We start from the raw sequence: 21,196 nt of genomic DNA, 5'->3' as shown, positions 1-21,196 counted from the left end.
TGGGCAATTGGGATTAGCTTAGAGGTTTGAAAAAAAAGGGCGGCAAGGACAAGTTGGGCCGAAGGACCCATTTCCATGCTGTAAACCTCTATGACTCCAAGGAGTAGAAATCAAGTGGGCTATTTTGTCCTAGATGGTGTCATGTTTTTTGAGTGTTGTTGGATCTGCACTCACGCAGGCAAGTGGAAGGTATTGCATTAACTACTGATTTCTGTCTTGTAGATGGTGGACAGGCTTTGTGGAGTCAGGAGGTGAGTTATTTGCAGCAGATTTCCAGCCTTTGACCACCTCAAGTAGCCACAGCATTTATATTGCTGGTTCAGTTCAGCTTCTGGTCAATGGTAACCCCAGGATATTGATAGTGAGGAATTCAGTGATGGTAATACTATTGAATGTCAAGGGATGCTGGTTAAATCGTCTCTTGTAGGAGATGGTCATTATCTAGCACTTATGTGGTGCCACTTGTCAGCCCATGCCTGGATGTTGTCCAGGTCTTGATGCATTTGAACTTGGAATGCTTCAGTTTTTTAAGAGTAGCAAATGGTACTGAACATTGTGCAGTCATCAGCGAACAACCCCACTTCTGATCTTGTGTTGGAAGGACCGTTATTGATGAAGCAGCTGAAATGGTGGGCCTAGGACACTACCCTGAGGAACTTCTGCAGCAATGTCCTGGGGCTGAGGTTGACCTCTAACCACCACAGTAATCTTACTTTGTGCCAAGTATGACTCCAACCAATGAAACGTTTTTCCCCGATTCCCATTGGCTCAATTTTGCTAGGGTTCCTTGATGCCACACTCAGTCAAATGCTGCCTTGATGTCAAGGGCAGTCACTCACACATCACCTCAAACATTCAGCTCTTTTGTCCATGTTTGAACCAAGGCTGTAATGAGATCAGGAGCTGAGTGGCCCTGACAAAACCCAAACTGAGGGTCCATGAGTAGATTATTGCTGAGTAAGTGCCGCTTAATATAACGGTGTTGATGATCCATTCCAAGACTTTACTGATGAACAAGAGTAGACTAATGGAGCAGTAATTGGTGGGTTTGGATTTGTTCTGTTTCTTGTGTACAGGATATATCTGGACAATTTTCCATACTGCTGGGTAGATGCCAATGTTGTGGCTGCACTGGAATAGCTTGGTTTGGGGCATATTCAATTGGAAGCCTCTCTTCAGATACTTGGCATCTGTGGTTTAAGTCAAAGGTGGTGAAGATCCTGCAACTTGTCTTGCAAAACTTATCCATCCTCTGGGCTGCTAACATAGGTTTTCCAGTGCTGGGAGACAGGTCAAATCCATTTTTTTCAAACTCTGAAACCAAGGGCAGAATTCTCCAGCCAACCACAATGTGTTTGGTGGCAGGTGAACATTGTGAATGTGGCAAGAGTCAAAAAGTTGGAAACATGTCAATGTAAAAATCATGTTACAGTTCTCCCAACAGCAGGTTAATGGCAGGTCGCTCTTGCCATAGGTGGCGCAAACACCATGTACATTCATTTGCATCTCATGATTTGTCCATTAAAACAGCTGCTCACTGGCATCCCTTCAGGCCTTCCAATCTTGCATCACGTCAGTGGGAAGTTATGTTGCTGTCAAACCTGATTGCTAATGAGTGATGTGCACAAGCCAGTCCTCAGTTTGCCAGAGACTTTTGCTATTGTGCTGTACACCACTCTTCCAGGGCAGACTGCTTCCTGCCTCCATCTCAATGCCAAGCTGGTCTTCATGGACGGCACCATTCTGTTGGAACCATTGATCCTCCTGTGTCACCATGTCAGATCAGTACTGTGCATGGGGTTGGGGAATACATGGATTTCCTTTCCCTGAGTGCCACACACTGTCTAGTATCTATCTGGACAGCACTAAGTTGCAGGACTCATGCAGCTACTGCAACAAAGGTCTGAAGAACAACTGGGGTGAAATGTGAAGTGAGGGAGGTAACGGCTTAACAAAGACAGTGAGGGCAATATGGAAGAAGGGTTGTGCAAGAAAGGGATAGGGAAAGGGTGTGAGCTCATGATGGTACACAGAGGGGCAAGGAATTGGATGAGGATGAAGAACAAGGGGAAGCAGAGGAAAAACCAAAGGGAAGAAAGCTGGACTCCAGCACAGCTGCATGAAAAGCTCACAATAAAGGGGATCAAAGAGATACCATATTGTTTACTGACCCACCAGGAGAGGGAAACTCACCTGTGCATAATTAATAACATTCAAAATATTGAGTCTAGCACGCTTATTCTCCCCACTCACCCAACGAAGGGGCAAAGGCCCAGAAGCTAGTGGCGTTTGCTACCAAATAAACCTGTTGGACTTTAACCTGGTGTTTGAGACTTCTTACTATGCTTATTCTAGTCAGTGGGAAAGGTGTCGCAGAGCCAGCCACCACTTATTTTCAAAGTGGAAGAATTCCGTCCAATGTCATTATGCTTTGGAAATTAAAAGTGTCACAATCTAAGTTCTCAAAGATGAAGAAATGATATCCCTTAATCAACACCACCAATGTGTTTTTCATCTTTTTGCTGTTTGAAGTAACTTGTTACCTTTAAATTAGCTGCAGCTTTTGCCAAAAAGACAATAAGCTACGCTTCGTTGTGTATTGAGCCTCTGGAAATGGTACATAAAAGGTTCTTAATGCTAAAGTATAAAACTCTTCAGGTTGTGTTGCGCTGGTTTGAAAACACAGCAGAGTAAATTCCTTTCTTCAGGCAGGAAAGAGCTGCTGGTAAACCACGCAGCTCTAATTCAGCAACAATCTCATCCACAAAGTTCCAACTAAAACAGGCAGAAGAAAATGCAACCTCATTTAAGGGATACAGACTATCTTTAAATAGGCTCAGAGTCCTTTCCAGAAATTACAGAGTGAGAAGAAATTGACTTTTTTACTAGATTGTGCAGGGGGGAACAGCCTATCAAACATATTAAAATGAGGATTGGGAGTTAAAATTATTCAGAGCTCGTCCTGACATCAGGGCAGTTTACTGCTCCCTCAGTCACCATTCCATTCTATTCCAACTGGTGTTAAAAACAGCACTTATATATCTGGAAGTAGTTTCTTAAAATATAGAACAGAACAGAAAACCTAGTACAATCAAGAACATATATATTAATAACAAGTGGTTTCAAAAACACAATGCAATCTTGTAATTTACATCACATTTATATTGAACTTTGCTTTGTAGTTAATGGTAATAACTATGAAGTACTTATTTAAAATCAAGTTTTGCAGTGAATTTGCATCTTTCATTCTCTATATCCCAAACTGCAATCTCCCAAGTTTATATCTACATTGTCCACACTTCTCCAATTTGTGTGGACAGCAAACATAAGAACATAAGAAGTAGGAGCAAGAGTAGGCCACCTAGCCCTTCGAGCCTGCCCCGCCATTCAATAAGATCATGGCTGATCTGAAGCGGCTCAGTTCCACTTTCCCGCTTTCTCCCCATAACCCTTAATTCCCTTGCCTTCCAAAAACCTATCTACCCGTGACTTAAATATATTTAGCGAGGTAGCCTCCACCACTTCAACGGGCAGAGAATTCCAGAGATTCACCACCCTTTGAGTGAAGAAGTTCCTCCTCAACTCTGTTCTAAACTGCACCCCCCTGCACCCCCCCCCCCCCCCCCACATCTTGAGGCTGTGCCCTCTAGTCCTACTGTCCTTTCTGAGCGGGAAGAATCTCTCTACCTCTACCCTATCCATCCCCTTCATTATCTTATATGTCTCTATAAGATCCCCCCTCATCCTTCTAAACTCCAACGAGTACAGACCCAGTCTATTTAGTCTCTCTTCATAGGCCAACCCCCTCATCTCTGGTATCAGCCTAGTGAACCTCCTCTGCACTCCCTCCAAGGCCAAAATATCCTTGCGCAAGTGCGGCGACTAAAACTGCACACAGTACTCCAGCTGCGGCCTCACCAGTGCCCTGTACAGTCACAGCAATACCTCCCTGCTTTTATATTCTATCCCCCTCGCTATAAAGGCCAGCATCCCATTTGCCTTCTTGATCACCTGTTGCACCTGCAGACTGGGTTTTTGCGACTCATGCACAAGGAGCCCCAGGTCCCTCTGCACCGTAGCATGCTGCAGCTTTTCACCCTTTAAATAGTAATCACTCCTACTATTGTTCCTGCCAAAGTGGATAACCTCACACTTGCTAACATTATACTCCATCTGCCAGGTCCTCGCCCACTCGCTCAGCCTATTTAGATCCCTCTGCAGACTTTCCACACCCTCCGCACAATTTGCTTTTCCACTCATCTTCGTGTCATCAGCAAATTTTGACATCCTACACTCAGCCCCCTCCTCCAGATCATCTATATAAATGGTAAATAGCTGAGGCCCCAGCACCAATCCCTGCGGCACTCCACTAGTCACCAACCGCCAATCAGAATAGCACCCAATGATACCAACTCTCTGCCTCCTATTAGACAGCCAATCCTCTATCCACGCTAACACCTTACCCCCAACTCCATGCCCCCTAACCTTCTGAAGCAACCTTTTGTGCAGCACCTTATCAAACGCCTTCTGAAAATCGAGAAACACCACATCCACCAGTTCCCCTCTGTCTACCACACTAGTCACATCCTCATAGAATTCCAATAAATTTGTCAAACACGACTTCCCCTTAACGAATCCGTGCTGCATCTGCTCTATCAAACAATTCTTCTCTAGGTGCCTTGCTACTTCTTCTTTGATGATGGATTCTAGCATTTTTCCAACAACAGACGTTAAACTAACCGGCCTATAATTCCCTGCCTTTTGCCTGCTACCTTTTTTAAACAGCGGCATAACATTAGCCATTTTCCAATCTTCAGGCACTTCCCCGGAATCCAGCGAAGTTTGGTAAATAATCACTAAGGCATCTACTATCACCTCTGCCATTTCCTTCAGAACCCTGGGATGCATTCCATCCGGTCCTGGGGACTTGTCCACCATCAGCCCCTCTAGTCGATCAAGCACTACCTCTCTAGTGACAGTAATTGCATTCAGGCCCTCAACTCCTACCATCCTTCTATCTTTAATGTACGGCAAACTATTCGCGTCCTCCTCCATGAAGACCGAGGCAAAAAACTTATTTAAGGCCTCCGCCATTTCCTCATCTCCCACCACTAAATCCTCCCTCTCATCCTCTAAGGGTCCAACATTCACTCTAGCCAGCCTCCTCCTCTTTATATATTTGTAAAAACTCTTACTGTCCTTTCTATATTTAGTGCTAGTTTAGCTTCATAGTCTATCCTTCCTTTCTTTATCAACTTCTTAGTCATTCTCTGTTGATTTTTAAACCTCTCCCAATCTTCTACTCGCCCACTACTTTTAGCCACTCTAAACGCATCAGCTTTTAACTTAACACTCTCCTTTATTTCCCTCGATAACATCGGCTGATTATCCCTTCTCCTACGTTCCTTCTTTACCATTGGAATATATTTCTGCTGAGCACCGAAAAAGATCTCCTTAAAGATTCTCCACTGCTCCTGAGCAGTCCTACCAACCAATCTGCGTGTGTACTTGTCATTTGCTCACAAATGGGAATCTTAGACCCCACAGTATTCTTGTTAAATCCAACATAGACGTTACCTGCTTTCAGCATCTGCGCTGCATTTGGGAGACAAGAGCTCAAAAGATTTTGTAAACTTTACCACCTGCCACAAAAAAATGAGAGAAAATGTGAGTCATAACGTGCAGAAGAAAAATGTCTGTATTCTATTCAGATAGATCATTCAGATAAAATGTCATTCCACCTCAGATTTGGAGTTGCTCTATTAAGCAGATTACTTCAGTTGAAAGAAAAGAAACACTGAGACAGGAGATGAAATGAATTGAAAGCAATAGATTTGCAGAACACTTCCAACAGAAGTAAAATAGAAAAATTCATCAAAGTTAATACTTTCAGATCTCTAAAGGTTACACATAAGGGTATTTTTACTGAATTCAGTTGCTAACTGTGATCTTTCCATCATATTAGAAAAAGCAAATGGAAAGAATATCTTTTTCTAAAGGATACACCTCTTACTATACAAACAAAATGGATGGTTAGATTTCCTTGGATTTAGCTTGTTGCATTTCTCATGGAGATTTTAGTTCCAAAAAGGCTTTCTGTCAATTTTAAAGCATTTTGTTTCTCACTTCATATTTATATTGGACTTTCCTTTATGCCTTTTTGGAGCCAACTTACCGGTGACTCGATGTCTTCAAGGAGCAGTACAGAACAGCGTTCACATTTGAGCAGTGTTTGTGCACGGTGCATTATTTTCCTCACAACCTTTTCCAAATCTGTTTGCTCTTCAAACAGATCATTAACTACTTCCAGCAGAGCCTGTTTAATACAATAGGGATAACATAGCACATTAGTATCGATGTATCTAATTCAATGACAAAGTGAGAAATGAAAAATGCTAGTAATTGAAAAATACCAGGAATGAAAGACATGCTTCATATGTATGTCTGATCTTAGGGACTGTTAATTCATAAATTTTATTCTCTATTATTTTTGTGTAATTTTTTCCATTTGAAACCAAACTAGAGCTTAGGAAATGTCATGCAGCTTCTGTTTTTCCCTGTTGTTTAGATCAATATTCAAGATACACACAGCATTAGCTCTTTTTTACCTTGTCTCTATGATCGCATTCAACTTTTTCCTTTGTGTTTGAAATTCTTAAGAGGAGCCTTCATTCAGATGCTTGCTGATAACCAATACACATTTTTTTCAAAATTTATTCAAGGGGTCTGGGCATCGCTGTGTGGGCCAACATATATTGCCCTCTCTAACCGATCTAGAAATGGTGGTAGTCTGCTGCCTTCTTGACTGCTGCAGTCCATGAGGTTTAGGTACATCCACAGAGCTGTTAGAAAGGAAGCTCTAGAATTTTGATCCAGTGACAGTGAAGGAACAGTGATATTTTCTACGTTAAGATGGTCCTTCATGGTGTTCCCATGCATTTGTTGCCCTTGTCTTTCTAAATGGTAGTTGTTCTGGTTTAGGGAACTACTGTCTAAGCAGCTTTGGTGAATTCCTGCAGTGCATCTTGTAGATGATACACACTGCTGCCATAATGCATCGATGGTGAGGGAGTGGATGGGATACCAATCAGTTGGGCTGCATTATTTAGGATGACGTGGAGGTGTTTGTTGTTGGAGCTGCACTCATCGAGGCAAGTGGAGAGTAGTCCCTCACACTCCTGACTAGAGTATTGTAGATGGTGGAAAAGCTTTGGGGAATCAGAAGATAAGTTATTCTCTGCTGAATTCCTATCCTCTGACCTAAAATAAAAGTTTATTTATTTGTTACAAGTTATTTGTTACATTAACACCGCAATGAAGTCACTCTGAAAATCCACTAGTTGCCACACTCCGGCACCTGTTCAGGTACACTGTGGGAAAATTTAGTAGGGCCAATGCACCTAGTCAACACATCTTTCAGATTGTGGGAGGAAACTGGAGCAGCTGGAGGAAACCAACATATACACGGTGAGAACGCGCACATGCCACACTGACAGTGACCCAAGCCGGAAAATCAAACCTGGGTCCCTGGCACTGTGAGGCAACAATGCTAACTACTGCTCTTATAGTTACAGCATTTATATGGCTAGTCCAGTTCAGTTTCTGGACAATGGTGGTAATTCCCAGGATGTCGATAACAGGAGGATTTAGTGATGGTAATGACACTGAATGTCAAGGTGCAATGGTTAGATTCTCTCTTGCTGGAGCTGGTCATTGCCTGGCGCTTGTGTAGCGTGCATTTTATTTGCCACTTGTCAACACAAGCTTGGGTTTGTCCAGATCTTGATGTCTTTGTACATGGACTGCTTTTGTATCAAAGGAGACACGAATGGTTCTGAAAATTGTTCAATCATCACCAAACATTATCACTTCCAATCTTATGATGGAAGAAAGGTCATTGATGAAGCAACTGAAGATGGTTGGGCCTAGGATTGAGATGATTGACCTCCAACAACCACAACTATCTTCCTTTGTGCCAAGTATGAATGGGCAGTTTTGCCCCAATTCCCATTAACTTGAGTTTTCCTTGGGCTCCTTGATGTCACACTCGGTCAAATGCTGCCTTGATGTCATAAGCAGTCACTCTCACCTCACCTCTGGAGTTCAGCTCTTTTGTCCAAGTTTGAACAAAGGTTGTAATGGATCGGGAGCTGATTGGCCCAGACCAGACCCATACTGAACATCAGTGAGCAGGTTATTACTAAGCAAGTATCGCTTGATAGCATTGTTGATGACCCTTTCCATCACTTTAGTGATGGTGACCAAGACTGGATTGATGGAGTGGTAATTGGTGAGATTGGATTTGTCCTTTTTCTGTACAGGACATATCTGGGCAATTTTTCAATTGCTGGGTAGGTGTAATGTTTTGGCTGTAGTGAAACAGCTTGGCTAGATCTGCGATAAGTTCTGGAGCACAACTGTCTTCAGTATTATTGTTGGAATATTGTCAGGTTCCATAGCCTTTGAAGTTTCCAGTACCTTCAACCATTTCTTTATATCACATGGAGTGAATCGAATTGGTTGAAGACTAGCATCTGTGATGCCGGACCCCTCCACAGGAGGCCAAGATGGGTCATCCACTCGGCACTTCTGGCTGAAGACTCTTCCAAATGCTTGGTCCTTAAAGATAAGTAGTATATTTTATTAATTTTGGAAAGAGTTACTTGCTTTTATTTTATAAAAGTGCTGAAATACCTAAAATAAAGAAAATTAAGAAATTTCATAATCGTGCCACAGCATCCATAGGGTGCAGTTGAAATTGCTTAAAGAAGATCTTCTGAATCACTGACTCAATCTGATTTCTCAACTAATTCTTCTTGACAACTCATTGCTAGCAATTGAATGAACTTGCAAATTACAAACTGTCTCAGCTTAAAGATGGAAAGAATGGGGTGGAATCTTGTTGAGGTGTCAGGGGTCTTCCCTGTCAGGTGCAATGTTGCTCAGTGATCCACACTGCTTCTTCTCAGAAAGACCCATTGAATCTCGCAAATCAAGCAGTGGCAAGGCCACCCAGAGGCCTGTCAGCCAATCAGAGGCTGGTTGTTTCATGCTCAGCAGCATCCTGGGGAAGGCTGTGGTGCTGCTGCTGGAATAACAGGGATCAAAGTCCCAGGATCACAGGGTGACACAGGTCAAAGGTAAGTAATGTGGGGATTCGAGAAAGAGATGTTGCATGAGGTTGTTGCCCGCCCTTTCCAATGTCCAGTCCCTTGATTCGGTACGCCTCTACTCCACTATACATGTCACATGGTGAAAGCCTGAGTTAATACCAGTGGGACAAAGCTCTTATTTTGTCATTAATTGGCCACTGAAAGGACTTAATTTGCAGCAGGGAGGAAGGTCAATTTTGGCCTTTCTGCGCAGAACTGAATTCAGATGTGGCTGGAATGTGGCAGGATTTTTGCACATCCCCATCATGCCTAAGTAAATGCCCTTCTTACATCCAAGCCAGCAGTGACAGCATAAGATTCTGGCCATGATATGCAAGTTCTAAGTTTAAATATTTTTAAGGCAAGGTTTAAATAAATGGAATGCTCTCTCTTTAAGTCAAGGAAACGTACAGCTCTAAATTTATTTCATTTCAGCACGTGAATCACTATCATAAGTCAGTGTAAGTTACCCTAGATTCACAATCTCTTTATATACTATTTTTTGTGGGACACTAATCCATAGGTATGACTGAGTAATGAATTCAAATGTTTTGTAATTACCCAGCCTGTGGAACACTAGAGTAAAATCTTAACCCTACTTAACATGGACCTTCTTCATTCTACTGAGGTAATTTTCACACTTATTTCAACAAAAATAATGAAAGAAAATGACATTAGGATTTACTGCCGTGTTTGTTCAGCTATTTCTCCGTGCTTAATGATGTTAAATTTTATCCACAGAGGTAAACATATCTTGAATGTGAAATAGTTTTTCTATTAGTTACATTCACTGTAGGATCTTGTGTTTAATAGTTTGGTGTAAGTGATGTGCATCAGGGACTAGCCAGTATTGAAAATATAGTGAAAGAGGGTGTAATGATGCATCTTCACAGACTTCATTTGTGAATAAAAAAGGGTTTATTAAGAAAACAGCAGCCTTATAGCTGCACCTTTCTGCTGTTTTGCACTTAAAGGGACAATCACCACAAATCATCACAGAGGGAGGGAGTGCAGACAAACAAGAGGGACTAGTTGAATTCTACTCATATGCAAAACTTGGATGCATGAGAAAGAATAATGGGCCTGCAAGCAAATGGCATAAGTACAAATAATAGCTGCACGGAAAACTAGTTATAGATAAGGAGGTTGCTTAACACAGAGGAAACATACAGATCACATAATTTTATTATTAAAGTTACATCCTGACCAGATAAGCTCAGTCCCAGTTGAATGATATTGGGATGAGTTAGCAGATACTGTAAGAAATAATCATTCTGCAGTAACTTTGAGAGATGAGATCTCATAACTAACAGTTTAAGTCAGTTTCAGACAAAGGGTGTTAGGGTTACTTAATAACCTGTGGCCATTGTGGCCTGAATTAGCAATGCTCCTGATCCTTGGTGGATATCTGACTTGTAAGTCTAAGACAGAATTTTTTTTTGTTGCCATGTTTACGTTCAATAAATCTCTCTTAGGGCTGAACTAGAAATCCTATTTGGTATCATGCCAACGTTCAGCTAGTTCTTCTCATCTTACACAGGAGGCAAAATCCAACAGCCTCTGAAAATGGTTCCAGGAATCACAATTCTCATCTCTGCGCACCCCCGCACCCCCAAATCTTCTCTGTGTTCTAATGAAGGTAGCATGTAAACCTTGTGTTGCCTTCACATGTACATGATTGCAGAATGCAACTACAACTAACTATGCTGTTATGTGCTGTACACCAGAGCAGACAGCACAATATTGTGAAAAGGCTGGATCAATTAAAGTGAGCTTAAGGTGGATGCCTCTCCCACCGGAAAGCATTCTAAAAATGATTTGGACCTGGAGAAAGAAAAATAATGGCACAACAAGGTTTACATGCATACTCCGGGTTTCTCTGATTCCGCATAGGATGCCTTGGTGTTGGAAGGTAGAAGTCCTCTGCCCATAGAAAGCAGGAATCCCTCAAGGCAGTGGGAGGAGATGGTCAAACATTCACTGCTAGTTGTCTGGCCCACATGGATCTGGATGCAGTGTCACAAGAACATAGTGACCGCATGGAAGTGATGAAGGTGAGTGAATGCATCTCCAATTACAACATCCTTACAACAGAACTTTGAGCCTCACACACTGCTGAATTCATCTTCCTCCACTCCTTCATTCACTCCCAACAATCTCTATTAACTATGCGTAACACTTCACAGTCATAGCTTCGCCTTATACTCACACACTTAGTACTCCTGCAAACTTCTCACCCATATCATACAGCTTGTACACAAAAATTTAATCATCACTCAAACACGTTGCACCACATACATTCACTCTTGCAGGACAAGGCAGCTGCTGTAAACCAGCAAGGGACAAGCACATCATGCTCTGATATAGGAGATGATGTTCCTCAGCAGTGGAGCATCCATTACTGAGACCTTGGCCACCAGCAGGGCTGAAACCATCAATGAGGAATCCTCAAACACAGTCCTCTTTTTCACCCCTCACTTTACCGCCTCATCCCACAATCTCTTCTGGTATACAAGGTGCAGATGCTGTAGCCATGCATATCTTACATACGTTGGAAGGTAGCTTAGAAGTGGGATATGCTTGTTGCATTGATATGCCTGCTGTTGCTATCAAGGTCAGTGGAAGCATCCATTAGCAATCTTGCACACAGCATCGCCCACAGCTCGAGCTTATCCTTTTCAGTTCAGAATTGGTGGCCAATTCTGAGAAAAATTGTGGACCTATCATATCAACCCAAATTTTCATGCCTCCATCCACTGAAATGGTTCTGGAATTCCCATGCCCATTTCTAATGCTGACATTTTGTTGTTTAGCAGCACAGGATAAGGTACTGAGCACACATGCAGCAGTCACATCATTGTGGGAGTGGGCATTTCAGATTTGCTGCAATTTTGATAGGAGTCAGGTCAACCCCTGAAGGTGATGTGGTTCACATCAGCTGCATGGAATCATGAACTGTGGGGGAACCCTAGTCTAGAATCGGGAACCCTTTGACGAGTAAACTCAAAAGGTGTTGCCAACTTCACATGCCATAGTGAAAGCTGAATAAGTTAAATATGTTTCAAATGCAGCGATTAATGATATAATTTTGCTCTTAAAATGTAACTGATAATTCATTTGACCAGCATTGTATATGTGGAAAAGTCTTCAGAAGCACTGGATAATGTGCTCTTCTGCATTGAAGAATTTTGATATTCAGATTTGATTGCATCAGTTGTCCCTCATAATTTAATCTTTTCATTAACATTAGTTCAGAAATCTATTTCCTTGCTTCAAAGCTTGAATAGATGGCTGAGCGCTTTCAAAGATTTCAAAGGCTTTAATGCATTCAGCTTTGGAGGTTTATTTTGACACAGTTGTGCAACTGAATCTCATTGTGGGTGCTTGGCTGAGTTCCAAACCCCATTATGGATTCAGCTCAACAAGCGTTGCTACCTTACTGTCAAGAGGACAGATTGTTTCACTTGACAGCTTGGTGACTAACTAATAGGATTATAGTTTTTCTGCAGCAGTTGTTGACTGATTGCTTGCTTATTTTGACAGTTTTATGAACACCTCAAAGACTTCCCAATGTTACTATAGGGATCAAGAGTTTTGTACATAGTGGATACAGGATGAGAAGATATGGAAGGTACAAAAGTGGGCAAGGGGGTATGAAGGAATCATGGAAGGAGCATAGGGAGCAAGGGGCCTCTGATTCATATACAGAACTAGGCAGATGACCCAGCACACAAAAGCAGGCTTTCTAATCTGTCCTTTTCGGCATCTGACTGCCTCTGTTTTTACCTTGGGCCTGCTTTTGAAAGTGGAGGCCCTGACTCCAGCCACCTCAGCCACCCCACCACAAATATAGCATTGGTGGGCACTGCCCAACAGAAGGCATGATCGTGACAATGGGAAATGGCTGACTCACGATTTCCTCCTTGAAGATGAAATTTTAGCCCATGGAGCCTGATGGCTGATGTCTCAGTTTCTATAGCAGCACAGGTAGAAACCACACATTATCTGGGTATGACAGTGGAACTTTGAAGTCATGCATTGTAGCTTGCTGCCCCAAAGGCTCAGATTGCTGCTATCACAGCTGCAAGAACAAATGCTTAAAGGGATTTGTAGGGTCTTAAAACAGTTCCGCAATCTGTCCTACAAAACATTTGTAGGATTGCTGAGGTTCCACTCACGGGAAAGGCAATGGCTCTGTGGAGCACCAACCTGCTGTCCTATCTTAGGATGAAGTCTCACAACACCAGGTTAAAGTCCAACAGGTTTATTTGGTAGCAAACGCCACTAGCTTTTGGAGCTCCGCCCTTTCGTCAGGTGAGTGGGGAGTTTGGGCAGAGCTCCGAAAGCTAGTGGCTTTTGCTTCCAAATAAACTGTTGGACTTTAACCTGGTGTTGTGGGACTTCTTACTGTATTTACCCCACTCCAATGCCAGCATCTCCATATCATGACTATCTCAAGATGACAGCATATGTTCTCCCAACACTGCCACTTTGTCAGTGTTCTTGATATTGTCTGTAAGCCAGACAGCCCTGGCCAAGATGATGCCATCCAAAGATAGGCCCTCAAGGCTCAAGAGTTGCTGAAGAAAATCTGAAAGACCAGCTGTTGTTTGCACTGTGCATCACCTCCCCACCATCTCCAAAAGTTAGCAACACTCCTGCAGCTGTGCTGCCCTCACCGGCATGTCCTACTTAGGACCTAGACCAGGCAAAGACACATGGAAGACAAACAATACACAAGTGAATAGATGACTTTTATATGACATATTAAGTGGTTTTATTGATGAAGTTAATTAGGAATGTTTGTTCTGTCTTGCCTTTTGTTGCAATACTGTGACCAAGAAGACACCATGCTTCTCAGTAACGGAAGGAGGGTATGGTGTGGGCCTGCATTTGGAAGGGACATTGAGGTTGCATTTACTGGTATCAGGTATGGACAGCCTGGTGGTGTCACGTGTCCCCAAGGTCCACATCTGCAGTAAATGTTTGGAACTGCAGCGCTTGAGGGCCCGGGTCAGGCAACTCGAGGGGCGGCTGGAAGATGCGTTTCTAGTCAGGGTGACTTTAATCTTCCTGGAGTGAATTGGAGGGGGCCTAGAGCTGGGGGTACGGAGGGAGAGGAGTTTGTGAAATGTGTTTTGGAAGGGTCTCTAGAGCAGTATGTAACTAGTCCGACTAGGGGAGAGGCTATACTGGATTTAGTGTTGGTTAATGAGCCGGGGCAGGTGGGAGAGGTAGAGGTAGGTGAACATGTGACTAATAGTGACCACAAGTCCGTCTACTTTAGGATAAAAATGGAAAGGGATGAGTGCCGGCCGAACGGGAGTGTGCTAAACTGGGGAAAGGCGAGCTATAGCAGGATTAGGAGGGAGCTGCAGGACACTGATTGGGAAGGACTGTTAGCTGGCAAGTCCACAGTTGGCAAGTGGGAGGCTTTTAAAGGCAAAATGAAATGGTTGCAGGGCAGGTATGTTCCAGTTAAGAGAAAGGATGGGAAAGGTAGGATTAGAGAGCCGTGGATTACAGGGGGTATCGAAGACTTGGTCAGGAAGAAGAGGGAGGCGTATGTTAGGTCAAAACGACTGGGTACGGAGAGTGCGCTGGAGGAATATAGAGAGAGTAGGAGGGAGCTAAAAAGGGGAATTAGAAGGGAGAAGAGAGGGCATGAAATGGCTTTGGCTGGTAGGATTAAGGAGAATCCAAAGGCATTTTATTCCTATATTAGGAGCAAGAGAGTAGTTAGAGGGAAAATTGGTCCTCTTAGGGACAAAAGCGGGGAGTTATGTATTGAGTCGGAGGGAATGGGGGAGCTCCTGAATGAATACTTTGCGTCGGTATTCACGAAGGAGAGGGGTTCGGAATCGTGCGGTCTGTTAGAGGGAGCTGAGGATCAGCTGCAGGAAATATCTATTACGAGGGAGGAAGTGCTAGGGCTTTTAGGTAGCATAAGGACGGATAAAGCTCCGGGGCCTGATGGTATTTATCCCAGGCTGCTTAGGGAGGTGAAAGATGAAATTGCTGGGCCTCTGACGCAAATCTTTGTCTCTTCTTCGGACACAGGTGAGGTCCCGGAAGACTGGAGGGTGGCAAATGTGGTACCGCTGTTCAAAAAAGGTAGTAGGGATAACCCTGGGAATTATAGGCCGGTGAGTTTGACATCGGTGGTAGGGAAAGTAATGGAAAAAGTACTTAGGGGTAGGATGTATGAGCATTTGGAGCGTTGCGGTCTGATTGGGGATACGCAACATGGCTTTGTTAGAGGGAGGTCTTGCCTTACGAATCTGGTGGAATTCTTTGAGGAGGTGACAAAAACGGTTGACGATGGGCAAGCCGTTGATGTTATCTATATGGATTTCAGTAAGGCGTTTGACAAAGTCCCTCATGGTAGGCTGGTAGAAAAGGTTAAGGCGCATGGGATACGGGGTCAGGTAGCTAGGTGGATTGAGAACTGGCTGGGCAATAGGAGACAGAGGGTAGTTGTGGAGGGGACTTTGTCCAGCTGGAGGCCAGTGACCAGTGGTGTGCCGCAGGGCTCGGTACTGGGACCTCTCCTCTTTGTAGTCTACATAAATGACTTGGAAGAGAGCGTAGGTGGTGTGATCAGCAAGTTTGCTGATGACACCAAGATGGCAGGGTTGGCGGGTACTGAAGTGGATTGTCAGGTGATACAACAGGATATAGATAGGTTGGTGCATTGGGCAGATAGGTGGCAGATGGAATTTAATCCTGACAAATGTGAGGTGATGCATTTTGGAAGGAATAATGTAGAGAGGAGCTATGTGATTAAAGGTAGACAGATTAGGAGTATAGAAACACAGAGGGACCTGGGAGTGCAGGTTCACAAATCCATGAAGGTTGTGACACAAGTGGAGAATGTTGTCAGGAAGGCTTATGGAATGCTAGCCTTTATAGGAAGAGGTATAGAGTTTAAAAGCTGCTGTCTAATGCTTCAGTTGTATAGAACGTTGGTTAGACCGCATTTGGAGTACTGCGTCCAGTTCTGGTCACCTTACTACCGGAAGGACGTGGAGGCTCTGGAAAGGGTGCAGAGGAAGTTTACCAGGATGTTGCCTGGCATGGAGGGGTTGGGTTACGAGGAAAGGTTGGAGAAACTGGGACTGTTCTCTTTGGAAAGACGGAGATTGAGGGGTGACATGATAGAGGTATATAAGATACTGAAGGGAATAGACAGGGTCAATAGTGAGAGACTGCTCCCTAGATTGGTTACGAATACAAGAGGACATGATTTAAGGGTGAGGGGGGAGAGGTATAATTTGGATATGAGAGGAAGGTTCTTTACGCAGAGAGTAGTGGGGGTATGGAACGCGCTACCGAGTGGGGTGGTGGAGGCGGGGACGTTGGACTCGTTTAAGGTTCAGTTAGATAGGCACATGAGTGAAACGAGGATGGAGGGTTATGGTAGGGGTTATTGAATAAGGGTTAGAACCTCGGGAGACACCGGAAAGGCAGGCTTGTGATTAACGTTTTTGTCTTTTCACTCCGCAGGTGGAGGTCCACCTCGTTGTCAAACGAGGGGCATGCACACGGTGGGTTGTGCGTGGGCTGCTCCTGGAGGTTCCGGGAGTGGCCTAGTACTTCGTGTCGGTGTGTGTGCTTGATCCTGGACTGGTAGACGGGCGCCGCAACAGCTCGGTGACTAGCACTGCTAGCTGTGCAGATACATGGATTTGGGCCTGTGTCTGTGGGAGTTTGTGCATTCTCCCTGTGGTTGCGTGGGTTTCCTCCGGGCGCTCCGGTTTCCTCCCACACCCCAAAGATGTGCTCTTAGGCTGATTGGTTTTACCAGATTGACACTATTCTCCCCTGAATCTGGCTAAGTCAGGGGTTCTATTTGTAGATACGCAGGGTAGAATAGGTGTAGGGTGATGCGGCGGCGCGGGCTTGTTGGGCCGAAGGGCCTGTTTCCCGTGCTGGGTTGTTCTTTGTATAATAATTATATTAAAGGCTGGAACTAGGAACTAGGAATGAAATTTGCAGACATTAAGATTGGTATGATGTATGAAATGAAGGAGACTAGGGAATTCATTTTCTTGATTTTTGTTTGCCTTAGGAATGATAGCACGTGTATTCATTTGCCAATTTGTAGTTTTGGGCAACTGATAAAAGGCAAGAAGTGCAAATGAAATTGTTTCTATGAGGATTGATTTTATCAACCTTTAAATTCAAAAGCCAATGACATCACTGATTTATTTCTTTAAAAATTTATGAAACGGCAACAGTGGGAATAGAATCGATGATTCATTTGCAGGGAAAATGTAAATGTTTCCAAAAATTTTGGAATGAATTTTTCATCTGTGGCAAAGCAACAGTGCTTGTCATTGGCCTTGAAGAAAGATGCCCACAAAAATTGAGCAATCCCCTCGAATTCATTTTTCCTGACAGCACATTGAATTTGACACCAGGTCAAGGAGATCGTCAGGTGTCCAACAGTATCAATGACCAAGATAATCAGCAAATCACAATGAATTATTCTCACAGTCAGCAAAGCAGGAAGTATAGAATTCCTTTACACTTCATTTATATTTTCAATTTGCAATATAATCAAATATAAATAAACTTTTCTATCATAATGGAGAAATTTGACATTTCACAAATATAAAATTAGTTTTCCAGGACCAGCAAGGATGTCTACCAGTAGTTATGAAAGTAGTATGCCATTAAAAACCCAGTCACAGCCTATTCAACCTGGTCTAACTTTGTGTTTTTAACAGCAAGACTAACAGTATAGAGATGGACGTTTTCATTAATTCACTGATTGCTTAAGGAGTGTAAATAGTGGAGGTGTGGGTGGAGAACCTCGACAGCACACCCTCTAGTAGGCCATAGCAACTCTGACATATACCTCTGGATTTCTACTTAATTCTGTACGCACATGAATTCACAAAGTTACACGTTTCAGTGGAGAAATGATGGTGAACGCTGACAGCTTCACAGTCTTTTATCACTATAAAATTCATGCCAGTAAGTTTAAAATAGAGGGAGTCAGTAGGAAGAGTGGCACTAAAGTAGAGGCTGGAAGAGTTAGTTATTTTCTTGTAGCAGCTGGGACCTGAGGGTTCAGTGAAAACTGTAAACAGCATAAAACAGAGAATAATGTTGCACAGAGAAGCAGAGGCCATAAAAGAGTCCAACAATCAAATAGGTATTGCGTGCATTTCTGTCAGTACCTTGCAGTGCCATATACTGAAAGTATCATGAAAAAGCATTCCTAACTGCAGTGAACCATCACTGAATCATGTCAATGGAAAATAGCTATGACAAAAAGAAAAAAACCAAGAAATGTAAAATAAACTAGATATTAGTCAAATTCCATGATGTTGCACATAGTGTATCAAAGATTACATTGAGCAACAACTGTTGTGAAACAAGACGCTTTCAGGCCTACTGATTTTTCAAGCTCCCTTTCTCACATCAGATTTGTACATTCTGCAATGTTAATGTACCTTTAAGAGGTTTTCTTTTTAAATCATGGTCACAGCCTTGGATGATGTCTTTGCTGGAAGGAGGAATAAAAGTTGGCACTTCAGGTGTCTTTCAGCTTTCAGTTTCATTTTGGCTGAAATGTTAGAAACAGTCTTAGAAGCAAGCTGAAAAGGAAGTCTCTTTCTCTCACTGTTTTGCTTTGAAAATTTTACCAGTTAGCTGAAAGAAAGGCTTGTTGCCATGCTGCAGTAAAAAAATCTGTGCTTTGGTGTTTTGGGAGCTGATCTGACGACAAACTGCTCTGAGTTTTCAAGGTCATTTGAAATCAACATTCAACCCAGGGAACTGGATTCCAGTATCACGTAAGCTTTAGCCTGTGCAATGATAAACCTGTTTAAAGGGTTTTGTTTATTGGATATTGGTTCTGATTGGAACATCTAATATATATCGGTTAAGGGTTAAACATTATTGTGGTTGTTTTGTATTTGCTTTTAATTGATAAAAGTTATTGCTAATTTTTGTTCAATACATGTTAACTATATTCACAAATAAACTTTATTTGATAAAAGCTCCCTAGTGGGTCTTTTGAATCACAACTGAAGTGGAACATATCATGCTTATCCTAGCCAAATTCAAGACGCAAAACTTGCATTCAGATGGGCTTCATAAAACACTTCAGAGTTTCTAATCTAAATCATAACAATTCCTTATCATTTCAATGATTTGGTTTCTATTTATTTGGAATAATAAACAAAATGATTTGAAATAAGCATGACATTTAAATGCAAGGTCTTAATAATATTGACAAGACTTTTCATCCTTCTAATAAGAATCAATTTCGTTCCCTTGGCTTCACCAACAGTTAAGTTTGATTTCATTAATACTGCACGCAGTTTCAGTCTCAGTTCCTTGGAATTTACGTATTCACATAAACACACTATGGGCTGTATTTTCCTCCTAGTACTGGAAAACTGAAATCAGAACTGTTTCGGGTCTCAAAATCACTCCTGGGGAACACAGTCACTCTTCTGGATTTTCATGGTGCAATGTTGGCACGAAGACAAGTTCTTTATCCAACTGAAGGTGGCAGGTGGGCATTTGAAGCTTGGCAATTAAGCTTGGCAAGACCTGGCAGTTTGAGGGAGACAGCAGGTTGCAATGGAAGGAAACAGAGAGAGGGCAATTCAACACGGAGGCATACTCACCTCAACCTTTCAAAGTAATTTATTAAAAAGGCGATTCAAAAGACCAGACCATTGTAGAATAATGGATTAGTTGTATTAATGAGACCGTGGTGTTAATAATGATGTACGTGTGACATCAGGGTCAGGTGACCAAGAGGCACCAAGAAAGCAAGATATTGAAGTCTATGTCCTGGAAACCAGGTACTTATAATGAAATATTGTAAGTAGTGTTAAATAAATTAGAAAAACTACGTACTGACTTTCTTAATTTACTCATAAGCTTTTAAATTTCCACAAAACAGCCACCCACCATCTTGTGACCGGAGAAGGGCCTGTGGCTGCTCTCTTACCCAGGAAGGCAGGAAAGGTCTCCAGTATAGTTTTGGGCACTGGACTCCCAGTGTGTCACTGGGTGCTTACTTTCAGGAACCAAAGCTGACCCCTGCTAGGGTGGGAAGTTGGAGACTAACTGGAAAACTCTAGTTGGATTCCTTTAACTGGACTTAGTTAGACCTCAACAAGCCTAATCAGCCACTTATGGCATGTGAGTGGGCTGCTGGCCCCCAATCCCATCTTCAAAAAAACAAATCAGAGGTGAATGCACCTGACTGATATCCAGTCTCTCAACCTTTATATTTCCACAGCATGAAAATGATAATATATCAATATCAGGTCATACCAAATTTTTCCCCTGTAATTTTTTTAAATGTTGAACCCCTCATAACATAATGCATTAATTAACATTACCTTAAATGAATCTTGTATTTAATATCATTTTTAATACTGGTTGCCTGCTTAATATGCAACTATGAATTGTTGTAAACATGAGTTTGTCTTCTGCAACAGCCTGCTCCTAATATTTTCATTAAAGACATCAAAAATACTATGATCAGATTAGGAAATTCTACTGGTTGTATCTTTATAATTAGAATGACTTTCTCTTATTTAGTTACTATATTACCAGGTTCATAACTTTTATATCAGAATGTCATAGATTTTTAGTCATAAATGGCCTGATGAAAATGTTATTAAATGCTAACTATGTGATATTCACCACCTTACTCTCACAGCTGCTTATATGGTTAAATCCTCAAAGAATACCATTAAACTTAGGAGCATTGCCTTTTTATGAACCTACTTGGTTTTATTCAGTGCCAATCTTTTGCTAGATTCTTTTAAATTCCTCCCTTTATAAAATACTTCATGTTCTTCCCAATAATACCAAGCTAGTATGTTTTGAATTCCAAATAACACCCTCCCCCCCTCACACAAACACCCCCTAGCCTTGACATGTGGGTCCACAAAGGGCAAGGCACCTTCCCCCAGTAAGAGTCATTGCCAGCTTGATGTTGTGGTCAGACGAAGGTAAACATTGCTGGAGAACAGGGAGGGGAGGGGCATCACTTATTTTTCCTC

General features: G+C 42.5%; 1 protein-coding gene across 2 annotated transcripts in view; it reads right to left on the bottom strand.

Moving 5' to 3' along the window:
- pde11a (phosphodiesterase 11a) overlaps positions 1–21,196 on the bottom strand; it is a 355,582-nt gene that overhangs the window by 191,678 nt on the left and 142,708 nt on the right. For both annotated transcript variants that reach the window (XM_080198223.1, XM_080198224.1), the window contains 2 exons: positions 6,176–6,316; positions 5,578–5,642 (listed from right to left, as the gene is read on the bottom strand). In XM_080198223.1, coding sequence (XP_080054349.1) covers positions 5,578–5,642; positions 6,176–6,316 — 206 coding nt within the window. The remainder of the gene's footprint in view (positions 1–5,577; positions 5,643–6,175; positions 6,317–21,196) is intronic.

This window comes from Carcharhinus amblyrhynchos, chromosome 11, assembly GCF_965287045.1.
Source record: "Carcharhinus amblyrhynchos chromosome 11, sCarAmb.v2.hapA, whole genome shotgun sequence".
NCBI classification, from domain to species: Eukaryota; Metazoa; Chordata; class Chondrichthyes; order Carcharhiniformes; family Carcharhinidae; genus Carcharhinus; species Carcharhinus amblyrhynchos.
Note: the sequence above shows the minus strand (reverse complement) of the source record. Positions and strands in the feature narration are given on the sequence as shown.